We start from the raw sequence: 12,256 nt of genomic DNA on the forward strand, positions 1-12,256 counted from the left end.
TGAATGGCGGAGCAGGCTCGAGGGGCCGAATGGCCGATCCTATTCCTTTGGTTCTTATGTTCACTCCCCGCTTTTCCTTCCCTTCGCCCCTGCTTTACCCTCCCCAACCCTTCCCTTCCCGTTTTCCCGCCCCCCTCTTTTCCCACCCCCTTTACCCTTTCCCTCCCTCTTTTCCCACCCGCCCCCTCCCTCTTTTCCCTCCCCCTTTACCCCCTCCCCCCTTTCTCCATTTACCCCCCTTTCTCCCTCTCCCCTTTACCCCCTCCCGCCTCCTATCCCCCCTGTATCCCCCTCCCCCCTTTTCCCTCCTCCCCCATTCCCTCTTCCCATCACCATTTCCCTTCTTCCCTCCTTTCCACCCCCCTTCTCTCCCCCTCTTCCCTCCCTCCGCCAACCCCCTTCTCCCTCCCCCCTTCTCCCTCCCTCAACCCCCTTCTCCCTCCCCCTCTTCCCTCCCTCAACCCCCTTCTCCCTCCCCCTCTTCCCTCCTTCCCCCCTTTCCCCTTCTACCCTCCCACCCCGTTTCCCGCTCTTCCCTCCCTCCCACCCTCTTCTCTCCCTCCCCCTTCCCACCCCTTCTCTCCCTCCCCTTTCCCCCTCCCCTCACCCCCTTCCCCCTATTCCCCCCATCCCCCTTTCTCTCATTCCCTCATCCCCCTTTACCCCATTCCCTCACCCCCATTCCTTTCCCTCACCCCCATTCCCCATTCCCTCGCCCCCATTCCCTCACCCCATTGCCCCCTTCCCTCATCCCCATTCCCCCCATTCCCTCACCCAATTCCCCCCTTCCCTCATCCCCATTCCCCTTCATTCACCCCCATTCCTCACCCCATTCCCTTTCCTTCACCCCATTCCTCATCCCCATTCGCCCCTTCCCTCACCCCCATTGCCCCTTCCCCTCATTCCCCCCATCCCCTCTTCCCCCCATTCCCCCTGCCCCCCATTCCCCCTGCCCCCCATTCCCCCACCCCATTCCCCCTTCCCACATTCTCATTCCCTCACCCCATTCCCCCTCCCCACATTCTCATTCCCTCACCCCATTCCCCCTCCCCCTTCCCCTCACCCCCTTCCCCTACCCCATTTCCCCATTCCCCCCACCCCATTCCCCCTCCCCCCCACCCCATTCCCCCTCCCCCCCACCCCACGCCACCTCCCCCCCCACGCCACTCCCCCCCCACCCCCACCATTCCCCCTCCCCCCCCACCATTCCCCCTCCCCCCACCCCCCCTCCACCCCACTCCCACTCCATTCCACCACCCCCCCACCCCATTCCCCACCCCCCACCCCATTCCCCCACCCCCCCACCCCATTCCCCCACCCCCCCACCCCATTCCCCCACCCCCCCACCCCATTCCCCCTCCCCCCACCCCATTCCCCCTTTCCTCATCTCTCATTCCCTCACCCCATTCCCATTCCCCCACCCCCCCATTCCTCACCCCCATGCCCCCTTCCCTCACCCCCATTCCCCCTTCCCTCACCCCATTCCCCCTTCCCTCACCCCTTCCCCCCTTCCCTCACCCCATTCCCCCTTCCCACATTCTCTCATTCCCTCACCCCCTTCCCCATTCCCCCTTCCCCCACCCCATTCCCCCCTTCCCTCACCCCCATTACCCCATTTCCTCACCCCAATTCCCCGCTTCCCCCATTCCCTCACCCCCTTCCTCCCCATTCCCCCTTCCCCCATTCCCTCACCCCATTTCTCCTACCCCATTCCACCCCATTCCCCCTTCTCCCTCACCCCATTCCCCCTACCCCCATTCCACCCCATTTCCTTCTCCCTCACCCCATTTCCCCCTTCCCCTATTCCCTCACACCATTCCCTTCTCCCTCACCCCATTTCCCCCTTCCCCTATTCCCTCACACCATTCCCCCTTCTCCCTCACCCCATTTCCCCCTTCCCCTATTCCCTCACACCATTCCCCCTTCCCTCCCATTCCCCCTTCCTTCATTCCCTCACCCCCTTCCCGCCCATTTCCCCCTTCCCCCCCATTTCCCCCTTCCCCCCATTCCCCCTTTTCCCTCACCCCATTTCCCCCTTCCCCCATTTCCCCCCCATTCCCGCACCCCCATTCCACCACCCCATTTCCCCTTCCGCGCCATTCCCTCACCCCATTCCCTTCCCTCCCATTCCCTCCCCCCATTCCCCCTCACACCATTCCCCCCCATTCCCTTCCCCTCACACCATTCCCCCATTCCCTCACCCCATTCCCCCCTTCCCCCCCTTCCCTCACCCCATTCCCCGCTTCCCCATTCCCCCTTCCCGCCTTCCCCCCATTCACTCACCCCATTCCCGCCTTCCCCCCATTCCCTCACCCCATTCCCGCCTTCCCCCCATTCCCTCACGCCATTCCCCCCTTCCCCATCCCTCACCCCATTCCTCCCTTCCCCCATTCCCTCACCCCCATTCCCCCCTATACCCTCACCCCATTCCCTCAGCCCTTACTCCCCCATTCCCTCAGCCCCCCCCTTTCTCTCCCCCATTCCTTCAGCCCCCCCCTTTCTCTCCCCCATTCCTTCAGCCCCCCCTTTCTCTCCCCCATTCCCTCAGCCCCCCCCTTCTCCCCCATTCCCTCAGCCCCCCCTTTCTCCCCCATTCCCTCAGCCCCCCTTCTCCCCATTCCCTCAGCCACCCCTTTCTCCCCCATTCCCTCAGCTCCCCCTTTCTCCCCCATTCCCTCAGCCCCCCCTTTCTCCCCCATTCCCTCAGCCCCCCCCTTTCTCCCCCATTCCCTCAGCCCCCCCTTTCTCCCCCATTCCCTCAGCCCCCCTTCTCCCCAGTCCCTCAGCCACCCCTTTCTCCCCCATTCCCTCAGCTCCCCCTTTCTCCCCCATTCCCTCAGCCCCCCCTTTCTCCCCCATTCCCTCAGCCCCCCCTTTCTCCCCCATTCCCTCAGCCCCCCCTTCTCCCCCATTCCCTCAGCCCCCCCCTTTCTCCCCCATTCCCTCAGCACCCCCTTCTCCCCCATTCCCTCAGCCCCCCCTTCTCCCAGCCCCCCCTTCTCCCCCATTCTCTCAGCCCCCCCCCTTTCTCCCCTCCATTCCCTCAGCCCCCCCTTTCTCCCCTCCATTCCCTCAGCTCCCCTTTCTCCCCGCCATTCCCTCAGCCCCCCTTTCTCCCCGCCATTCCCTCAGCCCCCCTTTCTCCCCCCCATTCCCTCAGCCCCCCTTCTCCCCCATTCCCTCAGCCCCCCCCTTCTCCCAGCCCCCCCTTCTCCCCTCCATTCCCTCAGCCCCCCCTTTCTCCCCTCCATTCCCTCAGCTCCCCTTTCTCCCCGCCATTCCCTCAGCCCCCCTTTCTCCCCGCCATTCCCTCAGCCCCCCTTTCTCCCCCCCATTCCCTCAGCCCCCCTTTCTCCTCCCCCCATTCCCTCAGCCCCCCTTTCTCCTCCCCCCATTCCCTCAGCCCCCCTTTCTCCTCCCCCCCATTCCCTCAGCCCCCCTTTCTCCTCCCCCCCATTCCCTCAGCCCCCCTTTCTCCTCCCCCCCATTCCCCCTTTCTCCTCCCTTTCTCCTCCCCCCATTCCCTCAGCCTCCCTTTCTCCCCCCCACCATTCCCTCAGCCCCCCTTTCTCCCCCCCCACCATTCCCTCAGCCCCCCTTTTCTCCCCCATTCCCTCAGCCCCCCTTTTCTCCCCCCATTCCCTCAGCCCCCCTTTTCTCCCCCCAATTCCCTCAGCCCCCCTTTCTCCCCCCAATTCCCTCAGCCCCCCTTTCTCCCCCCAATTCCCTCAGCCCCCCTTTCTCCCCCCAATTCCCTCAGCCCCCTTTTCTCCCCCCCATTCCCTCAGCCCCCTTTTCTCCCCCCCATTCCCTCAGCCCCCCTTTCTCCCCCCCCATTCCCTCAGCCCCCCTTTCTCCCCCCCATTCCCTCAGCCCCCCTTTCTCCCCCCCATTCCCTCAGCCCCCCTTTCTCCCCCCCATTCCCTCAGCCCCCCTTTTCTCCCCCCCATTCCCTCAGCCCCCCTTTTCTCCCCCCCTATTTCCTCAGCCCCCCTTTTCTCCCCCCCTATTTCCTCAGCCCCCCTTTTCTCCCCCCATTCCCTCAGGCCCCCCTTTCTCCCCCCCATTCCCTCAGCCCCCCTTTCTCCCCCCCATTCCCTCAGCCCCCCTTTCTCCCCCCCATTCCCTCAGCCCCCCTTTCTCCCCCATTTCCTCAGCCTCCCCTTCTCCCCATTTCCTCAGCCCCCCCTTCTCCCCATTTCCTCAGCCCCCCCTTCTCCCCCCCATTTCCTCAGCCCCCCCATTCCCTCAGCCCCCCCTTCTCCCCCCCTATTCCCTCAGCCCCCCCTTCTCCCCCCCTATTCCCTCAGCCCCATTCCCTCAGCCCCCCTTCTTCCCCCCTATTCCCTCCTCCCCCTTCTCTTCCCTCACCCCCCAATCCCTCCTCCCCTATTCCCTCAGCCCCCCCATTCCCTCAGCCCCCCTTCTTCCCCCCTATTCCCTCCTCCCCCTTCTCTTCCCTCACCCCCCAATCCCTCCTCCCCTATTCCCTTCCCTCACCCCCCCAATCCCTCCTCCCCTCACCCCCTATTCCCTCCGCCTTGTTCTCCCTCTTTTTCTCACCAATCTGTGGGAAGTCCGGCGTGAACAACCAAAAAAAACAATAGAACTGCATATGCGCAACTACTTTACTTCGTTGGCAGCAGCGCCCGGTGAGGCCGATCCCGGGGGGCGGGGTGAAGCGGGAGAGCTGTCCGTGCGAACACAGTGACTGCTCCCAGTGGCCGGAAGCTACGTATTGCGCAAGCTACAACGACCGGAAGCTGCTGCGCGTTAAACTGGAAGCGAGTTCAGTCGTGCGTCCGTGTTGGTGTGGGGGGAGCCAAAAAAAAAAGCAGAAACATCAGCAAAAATACAAACAGAACAAAGGCACAATGCTAATCCGCGCAGCTTCCGGCCGTTGGCAGCAGCCACTCCGGCTTCCAGCTCCCCGGGGGGACCCGCGCAGTGGATGCCGGGACCTGTAGTTCCCCCAAACCCCGTGCGCGCTGCATGCCGGGAGCTGTAGTCCGTCCCGCGCAGGCGCGCAGAACTGCAGTACCCGTCGACCCACGCGCGGCAGTCGGCGGCGAGCAGGCCTTGGGGTGGCTGAGCGTCCGTCCCGAGACCAGTGAGTGAGCGGGCGGGCATTGCTTGGTATACCGGGGGACCGGGTCAGGGCGAGGTGGAGGCGGTGAGAGATGGCACTGAGAGGCCCAGGGGACACAGTGAGTGGGGGAGTGGAGGTTGCCCGGGCGGGCGGGCCCCTGGGTCATTGTCCTCCTCCCAGGGCTGCAGCCTCTCCCGGGTCTCTGCAGCCTCACATTGCACCTTGTATTTGCACATTTTTGAACCAGAGACACAGTTGTGGTTACAAGGAGGGGAGGGCACTGCCCTGTTAAAGGGCATTATCTCTATGGGGAGGGAGGGAATAATAAGGATTTGGACCACCCTTTTTTTGTGTGTGTTTGGGTGTGATGAAGAGTTGCAGAAAGTATCATGATGTGTTTCAGCAAGAATTGCGTAAGTAAACAACAACAAAAACAAATTGCCAGGACATGAAGGCGGTGGCGGTGCTAGTGACCAGTATTTGGTGCTGTTATTGAGGCTGTTATGACGTGTCACCCTTCATACAAAGCACAGCAGTGTGGCAGAGCCTTGGTGCTGTGACACTCCTATTAAGTTTGGAAATTAAATGTTGATGTGGGCCCTGTTGTAGGTTTTATATCGATTGTGATGGTTTAATAGTCCTATTTCTGCCACATTACATGATAACACAGCAAATAGTAACATTAGTGCAAGTCACAGCGGGTAAAGAAAACTTAACACTGGGGCACAAACTGGTGCAAGTTTCGACTTGTTTCTTAGTCAGGAACTTCAGTGTCTAAACTAATACTTGCTGTGCCAGCAAGTTGCACTTCTGAAGCAGACTTTATTTGACCCAAATTGCCTGAATTACGTGGTGGTATTGGCATAAAGCAGGTACTCAAGTTTAAATCTCAAGCTGATGTCAGGTTGGCTGCATTCAGATGCTATTGGTGGTATACCCTGTTCCAAATCTCCCTAACTACCAGACTCATTTCTCCTCCTCTTGTCCACCACACCTCCCTCAAGCACCCGCTTTATTCTCAATAACGTGCTGGTTACTGAGCGAGAGAAAGCAACGTCTGTTAGTCCAAACACTGGCACCTGCACAATCTATGTGCAGATATTTGTGCAATGCAGAAATGCGTGTACCACCATGGAGCAGTGTACCCGGGCAGCTCCACTAATCTCAAGTGGGTTCGAGTGCGGAAGCTGGATTGTGGTACCAGGGCTTAAAAGTAAGCGAGGTACAAGGCTTATGCCCATGAACCCGTTTTTATTGGGACGAGTCATCCTGGTTTTGGAGGTGAGAGGAAAAAGATCGAAAATACTATACATCGTGATGCCATTGAGCACAACACAGTGATGGTTTCTATTGCTCTAACAAAGAGCTATAAAGGCACATTGGGCCGAATGGCCTCCGGTGCTATAAACTTTTATAGTCCTACATGGTTCTGCAATGCAAATAATGCCATTGCGTTATGGGTTTATTGACACAAGTAGGACATTTTACATGGGCGATGCTATAACTTTTATAAAGAGTTGCTGTTTACACGGGTTGTTTGGATGGAGTTGTTCGGAAAACACTTTTCTGATGAGTCACTTTGACCTGCAAGCTATTGCACAGTAACAATACTCTGACTAATTGCAAGCCTAACTCAATGAGTATTTACTGCTTACTTAAATCTATGAAATATTCCAGGCTCCTCGGCAACTTGAAAGAGAGGTGCTTCTGCAATGCTGTTTTAGTTCTTCCCTCCAATTTTCTCCCTCGCGCACTTGCATTAGAAACAAAGACTTGCATTTCTATAGCGCCTTTCACCTCCAGATGTCCCCAAGTGCTTTACAGCCAATGAGGTACTTTTGAAGCGTAGTCACTGTTGTAATGTGGTAAATGCAGCAGCCAATTTGCGCACAGCAAGCTCCCACAAACAGCAATGAGATAAATGACCAGATCATCTGTTTTATTGATGTTGATTGAGGGATAAATATTGGCCGGGACACCGGGGAGAACTCCCCTGCCGCTCTTCGAAATAGTGCCATGGGAATTTTTACATCGACCTAGGAGAGCAGACGGGGCCTCGGTTTAACAGCTCATCCGAAAGACGGCACCTCCGACAGTGCAGCACTCCCTCAGCACTGCACTGGAGTGTCGGCCTAGATTTTTGTGCACATGTCTCTGGAGTGGGACTTGAACCCACAACCTTCTGACTCAGACGAGGGTGCTACCCACTGAGTCACGGCTCAGTTAGGAGTATGATTCTATTGGTATCTCACTCGCCAAAGTGACTTTTCTTCATGTGTGAATCCAGACAGAGATTGCTGCCAGAGTATTTAACTAAGTCGGTGGGGGGGTTGCTGCTGTTTGCAGACAGGCCAGAACTCCCCCTGCTTCCCAACACGCACGCTTCCCAGCTGTGTCACTGCCTCGCAATCATCTGACTCGGTAGAGACCCAGGTTCGAACCTTGGACCTGCCTGGTTTATATGGCTGTCAAAAAGTGCCATCATTAACTCTCTTTATTAAAAAAAAATTAAAAAAACTCACACTGTATCCTGTCCTTGCAAATTACCATCTTATCACTGAGAAACTAATGTAACCCGTAGAGCGGGAGGCGAGTGAATTACCATTGTGCGGGGTGGTACTGGCTTGGTGTGTAGTTGTGCTTTAATATGTTTTATAGGTGGTTCAGACTCTACAGAAATGGTGCTGTTACCACAATAATGGAATGAAAATATATACTTATGAGCTTTGGCGATTTGAAAATTGAAATCAGTTGAGCTAAGGCTTATCGACAAAGAGTTACAAAGCAAAGTACTGGCCGCATGTTATATAGAAAGCCACTTTGTTGTGATGACAGGAAAGGAAGCTAATCACCTGGGTTGTTGCACCCCTCCCTAGTACCTGAACTGTATGCTTTGAACATGCTTACCGGGGCATGCATGGAACAGATTTAGTTTTTGTGAAATCCACCCCCACCCTTCCTGCCCATGAAGCATCATTAATGGGTACAGTGGGTGGCCTGCAGCTATACTGCCAGGCATGAGGTCACTGTGGTGCTCGGTCAGTGTGCTTCCAACTGGAAAGTATGTTTGAGCAGTCAGGGGAGACATCCCCCCCCCCCCCCCATGCCGCCTAGTCTATGTTTAATTTGAATGTTAATTTGAATTACAATCATGCTTAAAAATCCTCCTGTGTTTTATTAAAATTGCTTACTTCATGCTGCTGGATAATTTGACTATTAAAACAAAAACTTTGAATTCATAAGAATAGACTTGTCTCCAAGCGAAGGTCTAATGTGAATGTCAGTGGATGCTGGGATTTCAGCCGGTGTCTCAGTTTAACACACGTCAGTATTGTAGGTAGAGTTCTTGTTTAAGAGCAAATGTATGATGTCCTTCTGTCTTGTTTCAGTCAGCAGTTGCTGGTCGCTGTGCCTCTTTTTTTATCCACCCCTCTTTTATGTCCCCTGCAATCTACGCACAAAAATGGTGCTGTTGCCGCAATGATGGATGGCTAACATATACTTAGGAGCTTTGGAGACTTGAGAATTGAAATCTGAGTGAACTGAGGCTGATGAACAAGTGGTTACTAAGCAAAGTACTGGACGCATGTTATATGAAAGCCACTTTGTTGTTTTGATTGCTTGAAAGAAAGCTATTCATCTAACTTATTGCACCCTCCCTAGGCCCTGTGCTGTTTGCTTTAGAAATGCTCATCAGGGGCAAGAGGTCAGTTGAGTAATTTGTTTTTTTTGTGTGTCTGTCTCCCTCTCCCTTCGTCCCTCCACCAGTGCAGGTGGTTTGTGTGACTGATGTGGCGATGTCGCTCCTCTCCCCAGGTGCCTGAGCTGGCTGCTAGCTCCCACGGTGAGATGCTGCTGTGAAGGGGCTGTTGCTATGCTGTACAGTTGATGTTGCTCTGGCCATGGCTGATAGCGTTCGGACGTTCCTTCTGGATGTCGTTAAGGTGAGTGTCCTCCATTTAGTTAGAATCGTTCTGAGACACCCGGTCCAGGGCAAAATTCCACACAGTCAAACCTGCAGATTGCAGATGAGATCCGACATGGTGAAATTCCCAATCCCAGTTTTATATCGAGCTTGGTTTGGGCAAATTGGCTAAGACGAAAGTCCATTTTGAAAACAACGTTTGGCGTACTTTCTATCTAGATCTGTATGTCACCTGCTAAATCTACTGACAAAACTGTATTCAGCCCCCACCAACCCCCCACCACCCACCAAAATATTCCTCCCCTGTCTTCCCCAAAGCCGAGGGATTTTGTTTTTTTCATAGGTCGATATAGAAAACTACACCAACGTGTCTATCTGGGATCTGAAAACTGTGTGTGCATGTTTGAAGTCGTTTCCTGTCTCCTGAGGGTTGTCAGTACAGGAAACTCTCGATTTACCAGCACCTAAATATCCAGAAATCTCTCTTAACCGGCAAAATTCAGGAGTAGGTTCAGGTAAGTTTTACTTCATATTAGTGGCAGTGTAACCGGGGTCCCTGGATCTGTGGCCGTGTAACTGGGGCTCCTGCACAAGTGCCGTGTAACCGGGGCTTCTGCACCTGTGGCCATGTACGGGGCTCTCGTACCTTGGTAAGTATACCTCTCTGTAATCCGGACTTTTTGATCAACCGGCACCACGTTGGTGCCGGATAAAAAAAGAGTTTCCTGTATATAGTTCCACTCTGATCACACCAAGGGTATATGGAGTGCAGGGGAGTTAGCTGGCTCGGTCGACTCTGCACAGAGGTGGAAAGATTTTTAATTTCAACAAATGCTCTCCGCCGAGCATATTTTCTCCATTTTCCCACTATTTAGATGTGTACATCGCCAATAGTTAAATTTACAGTGACACCTAACTTTTTGAGTGGGGTGTGTTCGGAACCTTCTGGTGCATAAACAAAGATCACACTTGCATTTATATAGTGCCTTTCACATCCTCAGGGTGAGACAAAGTTCTTCACAGCCAGTTAATTACTGTGGGGAAAAAATAGTCACTGTTACGTAGGCAGCCAGTGTGCGCACAGCACGATCCCACAAACCGCAAAACAAGACGAGAAACCAGTTGAGCTGGGGGGGGGGGGGGGGGGGGTTTTGGTGATGTTGCTTGAGGGAAGAATATTGGCCGAGACACCAGAGAACGCCCCCCCCCCCCCCCCCCCCCCTGGTCTCGGGGTCGTGCCATGGCATCATTCACATACCATCTAAAGAGGGCCTTGGTTAACCCTTCGTCTGAGAAACGGCACTCCCTCAGTACTCAGCCTACGTTACATGAGCGAGTCTCTGGAGCGGGGTTTGATCCCACAAACCTGCTAACCCAGACATAATGAGCAGCCATTCTGCCTGAACAGTGAATGTTTGAGCTTTCCCACTGTGAGCTGTCACAATTGTCCCTGACCCCTGTCTTCGCCCAGCAGGGGACACGGGGCCAATTTTAATTCCCTTACTACCACTGCTTCTCCTTCCCAAATTCAATAAGCTGAGACAGGGATCTAATCTGGGACATTCCTGGTTACCCTGTGACCCCCTGTCGAAAAGTTTTAACTTGAATTTCCATTAATAGGATTTTCAGGGTGACCAAAATGTTTGAGGGGTGAAGGCTGTTTCACATAAAGACACACGGGATGCCTTGGTACCGCAGTACCTGCCATGTTCATCAGTTATATAGTTTATTTTAGTTTATACTTCTTTTCCTATAGTCAAAGATTTGTCCATTTGCGTGACTTCCCAAAATGTTGCTGTTTTTATTGGCTTCTCCAGCTCTGCATCTTTCGCCCTGGGGTGTCCGAGCGAGACACCACACGAAGGGCCAGAAATTCGGGTCCCCACGGGTGAGTACGCGCTGTGTGCTCCCCCCCCCCCCCCCCCCGTAAGGCCAACGGAAGTGCCAGTTTCGCGCATGCACTGGAAACCGGAACTTCCGTTCCCTTGAAGGAAGGGGTTCGGAGGTCAAACGCGTGCGCCGGAGAGGCAGCGCGTACGCCTGGAACTCCCGACTTTTTCACAGGTTTTTCAGTGCGGGTAAGCCCCTAGCAGTTGCGCGTGGAAAAAGCAGTCGCAAGGCCTTCTTATAACAAGGTAAGAGGATAATTAAGTAAAATTAAAACATTTTTTCCACTGATTTATCATTTTAAAATACTTTAAAGAACGGTAAGTTTATTTTTAGCCCCGTTAAAAACTTTAATAAATTTTTCAAAAATTAAAATTTTTGTTTAAAATTCATGTAATTTATAGTTATTTTAAAAATGTGATTTTTTTATTTTTTTATTTGAAGTTTTACTTCGTTTTTGGGGCCGCTCTCTATTCATAGATTTGACAGGCCTTCCTGTCAAATCTATGAATGGAGATTCCCTGCTCTGATTGGCTCTCCATGGCCCACGTGATCCCAGGGGACGCTGCGAACTAACTGCGCCCCTGGGATACGCGAGCACTGCGCGCCGGCAGCTGGAGGAGGCCCAGGATCGGAATCCCACGCGGCCCCACAGCACAACGGCCGGCGCGCTAGGTAAGCGCAGGTCGGGGGCTTGCACCCGCGGGAAGCCGCCAACCCGAATTTCTGGGCCGATGCATTTAGCATCCACAAACATTTAGCAGGGGGCAAACTACTGATTGCATCTTTGGTTTGAAAGGCTCCCTCATTAGGGGAGAGAGAAGCTCCAGCGCTCACACAGCCCACCTGCTTATATTCCAGGGGATAAAGGATTCCGTCTTCGGAATACGAACGATCTCCAAGCTCGATGAGCGGATTCACCAGAAGCGGGAAGAGCAAAGGAGGAAGAAGGAGCAGCGCAGCGTACTGGCGCACAGGAGGGCCCAGATTGAGGACAAGAGAGAGGAGAAGTGAGTGGATACTGGCTCCCCGATAGCAAAACCGTTAAATGTAGAATGAGCGCGAGGCCTGCAGGTTCGAGTGCTCGTATTTGCCAGGGTACCGCCGAGTCCTGTTTTATTCCGAGCAAGGGATAAATTCAATAAGAGCCGAAAGCTAGACTATAACCTTCGTTAAAGGGCCCTGAAATTACACTTCATGCATTTGTCTGAAATTCCTCTCTGCTATTTTGCCAGAGGCACTTTTATTTTTAACCAGTTGATGACTGCACTAAAACGAGGGATTTCAGAGGAACGCATCTGAATCCCACTGTATATTTTCAGGGCCTGGGCATTATGAGTACAGGAAACTGTGCT

The 12,256-nt window shown here is 54.3% G+C and overlaps 1 protein-coding gene across 9 annotated transcripts in view; it reads left to right on the forward strand.

The window, feature by feature from the left end:
* Window positions 1–4,983: 4,983 nt before the first annotated feature.
* ei24 (EI24 autophagy associated transmembrane protein) overlaps window positions 4,984–12,256 on the forward strand; it is a 38,687-nt gene continuing 31,414 nt past the window's right edge. The window contains exons 1-3 of one of the 9 annotated variants that reach the window (XM_085968122.1): window positions 4,984–5,110; window positions 8,858–9,033; window positions 11,763–11,911. In XM_085968122.1, the coding sequence (XP_085824248.1) occupies window positions 8,992–9,033; window positions 11,763–11,911 (191 nt within the window). In that variant the 5' untranslated portion in view covers window positions 4,984–5,110; window positions 8,858–8,991. Of the gene's footprint in view, window positions 5,115–8,857; window positions 9,034–11,762; window positions 11,912–12,256 lie in introns of all 9 variants that reach the window. The other 8 variants (XM_085968119.1, XM_085968120.1, XM_085968121.1 and 5 more) reach the window with 8 other exon arrangements.

This window comes from Somniosus microcephalus, chromosome 26 (genome assembly GCF_052327205.1).
Source record: "Somniosus microcephalus isolate GS21.2 chromosome 26, FLI_Smic_1.0, whole genome shotgun sequence".
Taxonomy (NCBI): domain Eukaryota; kingdom Metazoa; phylum Chordata; class Chondrichthyes; order Squaliformes; family Somniosidae; genus Somniosus; species Somniosus microcephalus.